The sequence below is a fragment of the Pongo abelii genome, chromosome 8, assembly GCF_028885655.2.
Source record: "Pongo abelii isolate AG06213 chromosome 8, NHGRI_mPonAbe1-v2.0_pri, whole genome shotgun sequence".
NCBI lineage: Eukaryota > Metazoa > Chordata > Mammalia > Primates > Hominidae > Pongo > Pongo abelii.
The window spans coordinates 61288082-61302938 of NC_071993.2; the positions used below are offsets into that span (position 1 = coordinate 61288082).

Consider the following 14857-nt stretch of genomic DNA (forward strand, 5'->3'; position numbering starts at 1 on the left):
ATTTTACCCCAAAAGAAATATCACATGGCATCTCAAGAGCCAATAAGTTGTCAACTTTAACACTCCCTGCACACTGGGCACTGGAACAGGTGGCAAAGGGTAGAAGAGTTCTCTTCTAGAAACTCTAGGTGAAGACTTTCTTTAGAAATAGAAGTTTAAGGATGCTAATCAAAATAAAAGAGAGTTTTGAATCTGGATATTCAGTACCCAATGTGTCAAGCTACAGATTTTAAGTGTTATCCTGAGTAACTGTAAAACTCTAAAACTCAGTATACCTTTTTTTTTTTTTCTCATTTCAAAAGCAAAGAAACCAGTATTAGAAGCACTGATGAAAAAAATCAAGTTAATCAACCTTTTTGAATCTCACATCTATGTGGTGGGATAATAAAATCTCTCTTACAGGGTTGTTGAAAAAATTCACAGACAATGCTTACTGCACTTGATCCAGGTAAAAAGAAGGTAGATACAATAATGAAGATGACACTCTAGGATGTTTCCTAGCCTTTTAGAAATATTACCTCTGAACTACAAAAAACTAAAGATAAATTCCACCCTAAGCCCCATCTCTAATCAATTGGTAGTAGCTGTTTGTGGTCTTATATTTACATAGATTCTAAAGATGACTTATGAAGTAAGAAATGAAGAAAGAAATAGTTCTAACCAGAAGAAAAATGAATCTAGGAGGAAGTAGTGGGAGATATTTTATTGTAATCTCTTTCTTAAAATGTCGGCTTTAAAATTAATGCTTGAAAGTAAAGTCCAAAGAATTTCCACATGGCTGGAAGATATTGATAAGAAAACAAATATAAAAAGAGAGAAGAATGAACATTTAAAAAACAAAAAATCCTAGCTGGGATTGTTGAGAATAAAGACAATGTAATATATGCATGCTGATTAATTTTAGACACTGATGAACAAAATATATATATTTAAGTATTAGAAATTAGACAGCACTAGAATATAAAAATTGTATAATATACAATAAATGAAAAAATTAAAATAATATTAATTCAACAAAAATTAATAAGGGGGCTGTAACAAGAGAGCATGGTAAATCAGAAATAAATGTGACAGGAATAAGTGTGAAACTATCAGTGATGATAAAAACTGTGGATGGTTAGATTTAACTATTAAAAGACAGATTCACACACTGATTTTAAATATCTAGCCTTCTATGTTCTGAAAGAGCTAATTTAAAAACAACAGAGAAAAAAGTCGACAGAATGGGTAAAGATATACCCTGCAACGTATAGGGGAAAAAGCTTTTAACAGTAATAATTTCAAGTAAAATATAATTATGTATGAAATGCATTTTAAAAGGAAGAAAGATGGATATTTTATATTCATAGAATGAGCAATCTACCAAGTGATAAATACTCATAAATTTTTATCTACCTAACAACAAAGCTTCAAAATGAAAGGCCTTCTCAGGCCAGGCGCGGTGGCTCATGCCTGTAATCCCAGAATTTTGGGAAGCTGAGGCAGGCAGATCACCTGAAGTCAGAAGTTTGAGACCAGCCTGGCCAACATGGTGAAACCCTGTCTCTACTAGAAGTACAAAAATTAGCTGGGCATGGTGGCATGTGTCTGTAATCCCAGCTACTCAGGAGGCTGAGGCAGGAGAATAGCTTGAACCCGGGAGATGGAGGTTGCAGTGAGCCGAGATGGTGCCACTGTACTCCAGCCTGGGTAACAGAGTAAAACTCTATATCAAAAAAAAAAAGAAAAAAAGAAAGGCTTTCTCAACTAGTCACGAAAATTATAAACCATTAACATTGTCATAACTTAATTACATGTGAATTGTGGCAAGGAACGTAACTATGGATAACAGTAAAGTATAATTTTAGTTCAATTTATATTTTTAGATTTTGATAAAGAGAAGTGATATAGTTTGGATATTTGTCCCCTTTGAATCTCATGTTGAAATTTGATCCCCAATTTTGGAGATGAGGCCTGGTAGGAGGTGTCTGGGTCATGGGGGTTGATTCTTCATGAATGGTTTGTATCCTCCCTGCAGTAATGAGTGAGTTCTCATTCTATTAATTCATGGAAGAACTAGTTATTTAAAAGAGCATGGCACCCTTCCCCCTTTCTCTTTTTTCTCTCTCACCATGTGACACCTGCTCCCCTTTCCCTTCCGCCATGAGCAGAAGCCTCCTGAAATTCTCACCAGAAGCAGAAGCTGGCACCATGTTTCTTGTACAGCCTACAGAACTGTGAGCCAAATAAACCTCTTTATAAATTACCCAGCCTCAGCATTGCTTTATGACAATGCAAACAGACTAACACAAAAAGATATGAATGAACTGTTTGGATAATGGAAATACATTTAAAAACCTTTATAAAACTATATGGGAGATGTATTCGTAACCTTATGGGAGAAAGACATTTGTTACCAGGACAAAACACCCAGAGACCATAAAGAAAAAAATATGTAAAATTTGATTTACTACTAATTTAAATGTCTTAAGTAACAAAAATGATTATTAGTAAATCAAAATATAAGTAAAAGCCTGGGGAAACATAGGCTATTCATACGTTAAAGACTATTCTTAAGATATAAAGGCAGAAATCAACTGGAAAAAAATGAAAGGCAACAGATGAACAAGAATTTCACAGAAAAATAAAGACAGGCAACATACATATGGCAAAGAGTGCAACTGCACTCATTATAAAGAGGTGGTAATCAGAATAGAGAAAATTAAGCTACGTACAGTGGTGCACAGCTGTAGTCCCAGCTACTTGGGAAATGGAGGTAGGAGGGTCATTTGAGCCCAGGAGTTAGAGACTGTAGTGTGCTATGTGATTAGCTATTGCACTCCAGGCTGGGAAACATAACAAGACTCTGCCTTTAAAATAAATAGAGAAATTTAAATTTCAAGAATATCTGATAAAGGAAAAGGCCCTGGAAAAGTAGCTGTGGTGCTAACTTGAAGAGCAAATTGACGATATGTTTCAAAATTTTAAATATACATACTCTTTGATCCAAAATATTACCTTTAGAATTTCTGTCATGCAAATTTCCATAATTGCAAAAGTTCAAAATAATAATTTCCAGGGTATATCAGCAGCACAATTGTCCATAACAAAATGGAAATAAACACAAAAGTGAATAAAACTGAAAATAGTAGAAATGTCCATAAATGAATACTACACAGCCATTGAAAAGAATAAAAGGTGAAAAAAGTATGCATATAAATCCATTTGTGTAAATAAGGAAAATGCAATTAATAGATATAAATAGATTGTGTATATATTTATGTTTATATACATATAAATTAGCCTGGTGTTTATATATATACAGATTTTCTATGTACACATACATATATTTTTCTGTGTGCATTTGCATGTGTGTGTTTCTCATTCAATTACTTAGGAGGCAGATTTTTTAAATTAAAATAAATTATTAACTATCTAATTAGGTGTTATGCTTGGGAAAAAGTATATCCATGAATATAAGCTATGAAGACTAGGGAACATATCAAGGTTTTGCAGCTTTAAGTTCAAAAGCTCCAATTAAATGTTTTCTTTTCAATAATTTCCAAAATAAGCCACATAGTGGCAGTAATGACCATGTCTTGAATCAGAATCTGAATTTTTCACAGTGGACCTATAAAGGCTGGTCAGTCTTTTTGCAAAATGGAGGAAAATGACAGAGAACAAAGAGAAGATACAGAGATAATTTGGAAAAGGTGATTGTTTTCAACAACCTCAAATAACAAAGTTCCAATACATAATGGAAATACCTCTATGTGTGCTTCATTATTGATTAATTGTGTATTGCAAAGTACCCATGGAAAAAGTCAGATGAACGGACATGTTTATTAAAGTGCAATGATATCCTGAATATCTGTCTGACTTTCAGGTTCTATAAAAGACATATGAGGGTTTGTTATCTTTTTTTATCTAATACATTGGTTTACAAGAAAAACTTAGGTGCCTAGAAGGCCCAGCTACAAAAACAAGTAAGATGCTCTGGGCAAATCCACGACAAACTGAAGAAAGCAAGTATGTTCTGCAACTGCAGAGAGCTGTGATATGGTTTGGCTGTGTCCCCACCCAAATCGCATCTTGAATTGTAGCTCCCATAACTCCCACGTGTTGTGGGAGGGACCTGGTGGGAGACAATTGAATCATGGGGACAGTTTCCTCCATACTGTTCTCATGGTAGTGAATAAGTCTCATGAGATCTGATGGTTTTATAAGGGAAAACCTTTCACTTGGCTCTCTCTTCTCTCGTGTCTGCTGCCATGTAAGCCGTTGTTTTCACCTTCCACCATGATTATGAGGCCTCACCAGCCATATGAAACTGTGAGTCCATTAAACTTATTTTTCTTCATAAATCATCCAGTCTTGGGTAGGTCTTTATCAGCAGTGTGAAAATGGACTAATACAGGCTGCCAGGGGACAATATCAGCCAACTATTTCTGGAGCATGCAGATCTTTTAGAGAAACTGCCAAATCATTAAAAGTCAGTAATTCCCTCCCTCCCTCCCTGCCTCCCTCCCTCCCTGCCTCCCTTCCTTCCTTGTCAAAAAGCCTAATTCATCTTTTGTACCATTAGTTCATAGTCTCTGCTTTGAGAGATAGAGGGCCTTGTCCAAAATTCCGGATAACACTCATAAACAGAATCAACCTCTTAACCTGTTCTGTTTATTCATAGTGTTCATGATAGATATTTCCTAAATCTGTTATTTCATATGTTTGAATTATTGCAATATTAAACAGTTGTTTTTATTTATATTATTTTGGTCCATTAATATAAATGTGTTTCCAAAATTTATTATTTTAGAACTTTTTTTCTTTCTCTCACAGCATTTTGTTTTAGTGACTACTTGTACCTGAAATTCAAGTTTAAATTGCTGGTATTCCTATCCAGAGGTTGCTTGAAACTTGTGGAAGCATGATAAGAGTCTAATAATTTGACCAACTTCCAAATTATATTCCATGCATTTTTGTTGAACATGAATTCAGATAGCTTCCGTGGTTTCAGTTTTGACAAGCCAAGAGTTTGGAAGTCGCTATTCTATTCCTGTCCTACCAATAAGAAAAATAAGTGAACAAACTGAAAATCTCTTCTTGTATTCATTGGATAATTGAGGTTGAAGGGCACACTGCCACCTTAAATCTGGAGAAACAGGTGAATACAGAGAATAATGGCTAAGATCAGCTTTTCTTCAACTGAATCTGCTGGAACCATAAATTGTTAGGAATGTTTAAGAAGTAATTTGGACAAGTTGCTGGAATCTGTACGGGCACTAGAATGAGAGTTGGGGTCTGTAGTCTTAGGCAGAATGCCCATACTTCCATGGGTTTGACCTCCAGGAACCACACCAGGTTCTCACAGCAAAGAACCCCAACAGCAAAAAAAAATCATCTAATGTCTCTGCCAGTGGAAGGGGAAAAGTAACTATTTTGAAATGCACACAGAGCATTCTCAATAACAATTGCCTAGTCCTGTAGTAGAAAGATTTTGCCAGAGCCTTATTTCACCAGAAAGAAGGCATTTCCCCAATTCCTGCTCCCTGTAGCCTTTCTGTCTCATGTAAGAGAGGAAAAAAAAGTGAAGAAACACTTCTGAAGGTCACAAGTGTTTAGCAGACTAAAGGCAAAACTACCGCCTAGCCATTAAAGTTGAACAGTGCAAAGGTATGGTATAACCATTGTGAGAACGCTTTATGTGTATTCTGTCACTGAAAAAATAAGTAAATGAATAATAGACAGTGGGAAGGAGGTTTTTCACTGTTGGAGTGGAAATTTATAAATAAGTAACAGGACGAGGGTAGAATTACTGATGTAGTTGTGGGTTAGAGTTGGGGGTAGACATCAATGTAGACACATGTTTAGCAGAATATAGATACAGATGCTTACATAGAAAAATTTACAGATATATGTTAGTCTATATACAACCTTTAATATATAAATATATCTTTTAATATATGTATTATTTAAATGTCTTAAGTAGACATAGTTAATATATCTATTATTTAAAAATATACATATATATATATAAAATCTTTGATCTGTCTGTTGAGAAGGCCAAGCAAAGACATCCCAGTAGCAACAATAACATACACACCTAGCTTCCAAATCTCCGTCTCCAATGAAATTCTGCAAAGAAAGAAACTAGCTATTTCCATGGAGAAATGGCTGATTCTAGAACCAAGGCAGTGTCTTGTAGTGCTCAACAACAAAAAAACCCTGAAAACCTACAGTGAATTGATGCATAATGTTAAAATGACATGAGCCAGCTGAAAGACCTATCAATGGCCAAAGCCAGAAAAAACTGATGAGAACGTAACGTAGTATTTAACTACTTGGATTACAAATCAAAGTATAAAATAGTATCCATGAGTTCATTTATACTGATATAAATATATGATGGAATAAATAAGTAAATGGGAGAGAAGAGACATCCCCTTTGTGATAGAATCCCAAATAACTTAGGTAGATACTTAACCATAAGGAAAGAAGACTGTAACTCCCCACTCCTTAAGAGTGGGCTATGCATAGTCACTTCCTTCCAAAGAGTATTCTATGCAAAAGGAGAGAGAAGAAAAGGGTAACTTTACAGTGGAGAAGCTAGGCAAATATTACCTCAGACAGATGATAAAGTAAACATCAATAATAATAAATCATATTGTAGTGTGTATCTTGATATGACATAATAAAAATGGCACTTTAAAAATTTCTACAGAAAACCAGTAACCCCCATGTAATCATAAGAAAAGAATCAAATTCCAATAAAGGGGCATCCTACAAAATTCTTTACCAGTACTGATCAAAACTGTCAAGGTCATCATAAAAAGAAAAAATCGACAAACTGTCACAGGTAAGGGGAATCTAAGGGGACATGAACATTAGATGTAATGCGGTACCTGGGATTAGAACACAGGCAGCAATCAGGTAAACACTCAAAAAATCAGAATAAACTATAGCAATTGTGAGAATGCTAACGTGGGATTTTATGGATAATAATGCATTCTTATTAGTTTGTTAATTTCAGAATTGTGCCCTACTAATGTACAAGGTTAATAATAGGGAAAACTGAATACAGAGTATAGAAACTTGCTGTGGTATCCTCTCAACTTTTCTGTAAATTGAAAGCTATCCTAAAATATCAGATCTACTTAAGAAAATAGAAAATAACATAAATGATTAAAAAAGTACACATCAAAATAAACAAGAAGAATTCAGAGACTAAAGGCAGAATTCAGTCTTCCCTTAATTGCCTGATAGCTCAGGTGTAGGCCCTCAAGGTTTATACTCCACTCAGCAAAACAGTTCACCTATACCAACCCTCCTGGAAAGTTAGCTTGACTGACTATGATCATAGCTTTTGGACATTTTATGCTCTGTGCTAAAATATATATATAAAGAGAGAGAGACAGAGTCTCACTCTGTTGCCCAGGCTGGAGTGCAATGTCTTGATCTTGGCTCACTGCAACCTCGGCCTCCTAGGTTCAAGCATTTCTCCTGTCTCAGCCTCTTGAGTAGGTGGGATTACAGGCGCCCGCCACCACGCCCGGCTAATTTTTGGATTTTTAGTAGAGTCAAGGTTTCACCATGTTGGGCAGGCTGGTCTCAAATTCTTGACCTCAAGTGGTCCATCTGCCTTGGCCTTCCAAAGTGCTGGGATTATACGTGTGAACCACAGTGCCCAGCCCAAAAATATTTATTTTGGTTCCATCCAAATGTATGCAGTTCTATCTCTGAGACAAGCTAAGGTCTGGACAAATTTATTCCTAAGATTTTATCTTCAGTGAAATTTAAGTGCTCAGATTAGCTGTCTGTCTGAACCTCCCTATTAGCATCCTCTACAATGTTACAAAACCTGGCAGTTGATTCTATGTTATTTCCTTGACACAAATCCTGACTTTATTGTGTGCACATGGTTAAGAGCTCATTTGGTATGATATACAAAAGATCCTGTTAGCAGTGAATAAGTAGATGCCCCAGTTCATTCACTGGTGCTCTCAGCATGAGCTCAAGTGTTTTTTGTTGTTGTTGTTGTTAACTCCTTTATAGGCCCTGGTTAATATTGTTATTTCCTGGGGAAGTATTCATCCAACTGGCCCCCCTGAAAGTGCCGGCTAATGCAAATGCTCCCAGGTAATGAAGGCATCTCCTCTTGCCTGCCCACCTGCTTTGCTCCTAGCACATTGTAGGTGGTGCACCAAAATCAATAGGCCAGTCAAATGAAGCAGGCGCATATTGGCAGTAGAATAACAGCATTGTTTCCAGGTCTGCCACATGCACACAGCAGGAGTCAGAAGGTTAAATGAAAGTAGGGTCAGTTTTGGACAGCAATGTTGACAGAGCTGATAATCACTTGGTCTGGAATCCTAGGCAATAAAGGCAGGAGGAGGATATTTTTAGGCAGTTTTAAATGTCTTTCTCTCTGCATTGCTTGGTTCAAATATGTCTGTGACAAAATTTTCTTTATTGCCACTCTGACTTATAAGCCCGAGAATAGGGAAATTGATAGTTACAATATGTTTTCAAGAGTGATTTCACTGGGATTTCTAAAGTAGGTAATTAAAAACAACTTGACCGCTGTTGAGAATTTTTGCATGGACACCAGAGCAGCAAGAACTTTAACAATTGCAATCTTCACACATTTCCTTTAAAGCAATATAGTATGACAAGAGACCCTCTCCAGACACTAGGCACAGCACAAACCCCCTTCCCACCTCCTCCCCAGCGAGTTACCACTTCACCAGGGGGATTCTTCATGTGTTACTGCACCTTTTTAGAGAGCTGTGAGCTATTCTTGTTCTGATATGAGCTCCCCAGCCTGCCTACTATAAGCTCTGATAGCACCGTTCACTATTTCCTGTAGGCCTTGGCACAGATGAGAGCTCACATTTGTGAGATTATTTGATTTATATTGATCACTTGCAGTAATCAGTAAACTTCTTGGAAGAAGCGGCTTTCTCATTTTTGGTCATCATCACATGCCTGTTCCTTAATAGGTATTGTCTGGTACTTAGTAGGCTATTTAGTCTACATTTAAATAAATAAATGAATGCATGAATCTATATTCTATCAATAAATTATAATTTGATATTTAAAAGAATAAATCAGATTTTAGGCTAGAACTATTAAAAATTAACTTTAATTAATGCTACAACAAAATTACCTCTTCTGACTTACTCTCTGCAAACAATTCCATGATTTTCAATTCACTCTCAAAACTCTAAGAAAAATAGCTCAGAGCAGTGTGAGCTATATGAGGTATGCAAAATTTATCAGGCCCAGAGAGACAGAGTGTGGGATTGTAGTCACTTACCCCCACCAAACCCAGGGGTGATTGTTTAAAGACATTTTGTTCCTGGCTGCCTCATCACTTATTTTCAAGTTTTTGGAATTTATGATAAAAAGAACCATGGATAAGCCAATCAATAGCTTATGCTATTTTAATGCAAATTCTTTTTTTTTTTTTGAGACGGAGTCTCACTCTGTCGCCCAGGCTGGAGCGCGGTGGCAGTGATCTCGGCTCACTGCAAGCTCCGCCTCCTGGATACACGCCATTCTCCTGCCTCAGCTTCCCGAATAGCTGGGACTACAGGCGCCAGCCACCGCGCCCGGCTAATATTTTGAATTTTTAGTAGAGACGGGGTTTCACCGTGTTAGCCAGGATTGTCTGGATCTCCTGACCTCGTGATCCACCCGCCTCGGCCTCCCAAAGTGCTGGGATTACAGGCGTGAGCCACCGCGCCCGGCCTAATGCAAATTATTGATAAACAATTTGGGAATTGCCTCTTCATTTCCTGTAAAAACCCACTTGTAACTGCTGCTGATGGGAGCATGTATTTAGGGTACCTTAAGTCTATGCTCTCAGGTTGCAGTCCTCAAAACTGGCCAAAATAAATGCTCTATTTGTATTAAGTTTGCCTAGGTTTTTTGTTTCCTTTGTTTGTTTTCCTTTAGGCCAACAACTCAATTCACATGTGACCTCCTTTAGGTAGGCTTGAGATTCCCCTAGTCAAATTCAGAAGTCGTTTTCCATTCTCTGATGGTACTTTGATTTAATGTATCTATATAATAAAGATATTATATGCTTGTACATTTTTCTCTCCACTAACCTTTGAGCATCCTGAGGTCAGGAACCACTTCTTCTGTTTGTCTTCTAAGCTATCCCTGCAGTACCCAACACAGAAAAGTGTGGGCTTTACCAGAGTTCAATAACATTACTGGTTAAATATGTGCCTTTTCACCAATTTTTAAGGCTCTGTTAGGCACTAAATTCTTTTCTTTGTTTTGTTTTGTTTTTTGTTTTTTGTTTTGAGGCTGAATCTCACTCTGTCGCCCAGGCTGGAGTGCAGTGGCATGGTCTCGGCTCACTGCAACCTCTGCCTCCCGGGTTCAAGCAATTCTCCTGCCTCAACCTCCCGAGTAGCTGGAATTACAGGCACCCACCACCACGCCTGGCTAATTTCTGTATTTTTAGTAGAGATGGGGTTTCACCATGTTGGCCATGGTGGTCTTGAACTCCCGACCTCAGGTGATCCACCCGCTTTGGCCTCCCAAAGTGCTGGGATTACAGGTGCGAGCCACTGCGCCTGGCCTAGGCATTGAATTCTTATCATTCCTCTTTAGCATGCAAGTATTATCTTCCAGTTCTTTCTCATTTAATGTTACCTCCCCCATAAACCTATCTTTCTTAAAATGATTACTGAAAAAAAAGGTATGAAGGGTATACAATTTTCTTCTTTCATTTTTCGATTGTGAATATTTTCTCTTGATTTTAAGAGAGAAGAACGGATGATCTCTTTTGATGACTTTCTTTTCTGATCCCTAAACCAGGCTGAGAAGTTTCACTCGTTTGCCTTGAAGGCTCTAGAGGTTATAATTCTATCCTTAGCTCTTTCTTACTTGAGACACAGCAAAGGAGGTGAGTTCATCTTTACTCACAGATGCTTTATTTGTTTTTAAAACAATGGTAGAGACTAGATGCTTCTCAGGGAGGGTAATCTACTCCAGTTCTGCAGCTTCGGAGTCAAGTGTTTCCAGATTATCATGTTGCTTCACTTGACGAGGTGTTTTGCATCTTGTTAGATGACTATAAAGTGAAACCCATTTCCATGAATGTTTAATGAACTTAAGGGAATGCCAGAGCCAGACAATTCATTTGTTAAACACTGCAATTTGCAAATAATTTCAAGTAGTTAACATGAGCTTCAAGATAAAACAAAGACAGATTTGCCTGATATGGTAAGCAACTAGGAAATTTTCCCTTCCAAGGATGAAATATGCCTGAATAACCTGTCACCCTCTGTAAAGTGGAAATAAATGCCTGCAGTGGGAAGCTTGGTGATGGAACTTGGTGTTCAGAATTTCCCCATGGTCCCATTTCAAACTTGAGCACGGACTGTGAACTTCTTTACTACTTTTGACATTTTGGGAAGGATAATCTTCTGTTGAGGGAGGTTATTGTGCATTGAAGGATGTTCATTGGCACCAATGACTGCTACCCACTAGATGCCTGTAAACATTCTTCTCCCAGCATGCAATAGCCAGTGTCTTCAGACTTTGCCAAATGTCAAGGGATGGTGGGCAAATTGCCTTCTGTTGAGAACTACTGAGTTATAAGGATGTTGGTTTGTCTTTCAGCTACTTATTAGCTGTCTGACAGACATAATTTTCTCAAGCTCCAAACCCCATTTCTATTTTCTGCACATTGTGGGTATAAATTAGTTGTTGTTAGGACTAAATGAGACAATGCATTTATATTAATTTGTTTCTTTAACAAAAACTGATAGAGATTTTTATGGGTATTGTGTTGAATTTAAACCACATTGGGTTATATCATCATTTAACAATATTAATTTTTCCAATCCATCAATATGGGTTGTATGTCTATTGTTTTTAATCATTTTGATCAATGTTTGTAGATTTCAAGGTACAAACTTTTCACCTTATTACGTTTATACCTAAGCGTTTCTTACATTAAGTCCTCTAGCAAATGGAAGTGTTTTCTTAATTTTCTTTTAAAATTGTTTATTGTTAATGTATGGAAATTCAACTAACTTTTGGTGCTGATATTGTATTCTGCAAATCCACTGAATGTGTTTATTAATTCCAGCAGTATTTTGATTGACTCTTGGGATTTTCTTTCACTCGTGTCCATGTGAAGAGACCACCAAACAGGCTTTGTGTGAGCAACAAGGCTGTTTATTTCACCTGGGTGCAGGTGGTCTGAGTCCAAAAAGAGAATTAGTGAAAGGAGATAGGGGTGGGGCCATTTTATAAGGTTTGGGTAGGTAAAGGAAAATTACAGTCAAAGCGGGTTGTTCTCTGGCGGGCAGGGGTGGGGGTCACAAGGTGCTCAGTGGGGGAGGTTTTTGAGCCAGGATGAGCCAGGAGAAGGAATTTCACAAGGTAATGTCACCAGTTAAGGAAAGGACCGGCCATTTTCACTTCTTTTGTGGCGGAATGTCATCAGTTAAGGCAGGAACCGGCCATCTGGATGTGCACATGCAGGTCACAGGGGATATGATGGCTTAGCTTGGGCTCAGAAGCCTGACATTTTCTACACAGAAGATCATGTCATTTACAAACAAATATAATTTTACTTCTTTCTTTCTCAAAAAAAAAAAAAAAAAAAAACCCAGCCACTTCCATACAAATTGAAGTTCAGTTCAACTATTCCACTAATATATTACTGATTAGAATCTATCCTCATCACTTTAACTAGTGTCTGGCTTTGTTTATCTTTGACATAACCAGTTGCTAAGGAATGAAGCCCTCCATCACTGTGGTTGTTTTAGAGTGGTGGGATTATACTCATTAGAAATCAATAGCAAAACCATTCACTCTGTTTCTGAAATGAACAATTCCTGCACATTGCCATGAATAGAAGTTTAACAAAACTTGGCTGGGAAGAGACTCTGATTTATGAATTCGGCATTAAATCATCTGAGTACATCTGTTATGGACATCATAATAGTGACTTTTTGGGTAATGATTTCTTAGAATCACCAGTGATGTATAAATTTCCAGTGATTGAAGCATTTTGAGGGGTGTGAATGTGTCCTGGATGATTGCCTATTATACTCAAATGCTAGGTTTATGCAATGGCCTTTGTTCTTTTGTTTTATGCCTCAGATTCTGAAAGTGCGATGCTGTGTGGGGTCAAAGAATTGCTAACCTAAGAGGAATATATCTGCATGTATTACACAGAATTCTCTTGTCTTTAATTTAGTGTTTTGCAATATAGCTGAGTAATGATTAAAACTGCCTTACAAAAAGTGTAAGAGGCAAAGAGTTTGCATTTAACTTCAAGTTCTGATAGCTCTGTAAGTCCTGGAATTAGAAGGATTGATTCTGGTACTCCACCTCTCACCTTTGATTGTTCTCACACCCCTTAACTTGGAGTTCTCTGAACATAACATGCATTTTTGGGATTCCATGGCTTTACTCTTCCTGTATGTTCTGGTGTCTAGCTCTTAGCCCTTTGACTCTCTATAGAACTTTTCATGTCCTTCCAAACCCAGTCCGAGCCCGACTCTGTTGTGAGGCAGCCCCCAAGTCTATCCCCATCCACCTCCCATTGGCTTCCTCTTGTCCAACCTCTGCTGCAACAACAACTATCTCGGAACTCACTTCTTCTGATTCTGGGGGTTTTTGTGTTTCTTCCTACACAGAACTTCCCTTATGGCAAGGGACATTGTATCCTTGGTGTCACATACAACTTCTGGCACAAACTAAGGATTCAACAAGTGTTCATGGGACAAAAATCTGAAGCTCTTATTTTTACCAGAGATTAGTTTATATTACAGATTGTAATCAAGAGCTGAAATTTAACTTGTCTTTTATCTGATGCATACATACATGCATGTGTGCATACCTCCCAGCCCAGAACTGTTAAAACGATTTAAGCAAAACCCTATAAAGCTCTGAAAAATATTTACAAGTCTGATCCCAGGCTCCCAACACCTCTGAACTGGAAGCACTGAGGGAGGCTACAGGAGGAGGTGTGTAGACATGTCACTTACATTTTGCAGCTGGACATGGCTCTTCACCAAGTTCTCTGACTTTGCCATTGTGCTGGATGCTTTGAGACTGTAGCTTTTACCATTTTGTGGCACTTTCAGCTGCTCTTGGATTTGTTTAGCTTGTTTCCTGCAGGCATAAATAAACATGTGTACAAATATTTGCACGAATTTATTCAACTCCTACTTTCAGGGTCTCATTCATTCCCAGTGTCTATATTTGTTATTTGCTAAAGTTAAATAAACTCAGCTAATGAAGAGAACCCTTCTCTCATTTCCAACCCCACCAGAAATACTTCCAGTTTAGTGATAGCCTGATATCATCCATATTCTCTAGGAATTCACATTCAGTGGCACCCCAAAAGCAGACAAACATTTAGTGCATTGCCCTGGCCCCCATAGATGCAAGAAGTCTCTAACCCTGAGTTTTAGCTGCAAAGAACTGGAAATAGTATGGGAAAGTGACTAGAGGAAAACAATTAAGACTTGGGCTTAGCAGGTACATATGACATATTTGTAGAGTTACATTTATATTTGTACAATTCAAATATGTTTAGCTTAATTGCACAACTTGACTATATACCATAATGTGTATATTCTCTGTCTTTTACAATTTAGAAATAGCTCATTTATTGTTACCAAGAGCCCAAATATTAAAAATAGTTAACTCTTAAAGAGCTAGTTATACAGTAATGTGCCACACATGGTTTTAAGTGCTTTACATGTATCATTTCACGTATTTTTCATGATAATTCTATGTGATGAGGCCATAATGCCATACCCATTTAGTAGATGAGAACTAAAGCACAGAGAAGTTAAGCCATTTGTTTGAAGTCACATAGTCAGTGAGTGGCAGACAT

General features: G+C 37.4%; 1 protein-coding gene across 15 annotated transcripts in view; it reads right to left on the bottom strand.

Annotated features, from left to right (window-relative positions):
• Positions 1–14857, bottom strand: part of NRG3 (neuregulin 3) — a 1113017-nt gene that overhangs the window by 20678 nt on the left and 1077482 nt on the right. For all 15 annotated transcript variants that reach the window (XM_054522355.2, XM_054522357.2, XM_024254123.3 and 12 more), the window contains one exon: positions 14001–14127. In XM_054522355.2, the coding sequence (XP_054378330.2) occupies positions 14001–14127 (127 nt within the window). The remainder of the gene's footprint in view (positions 1–14000; positions 14128–14857) is intronic.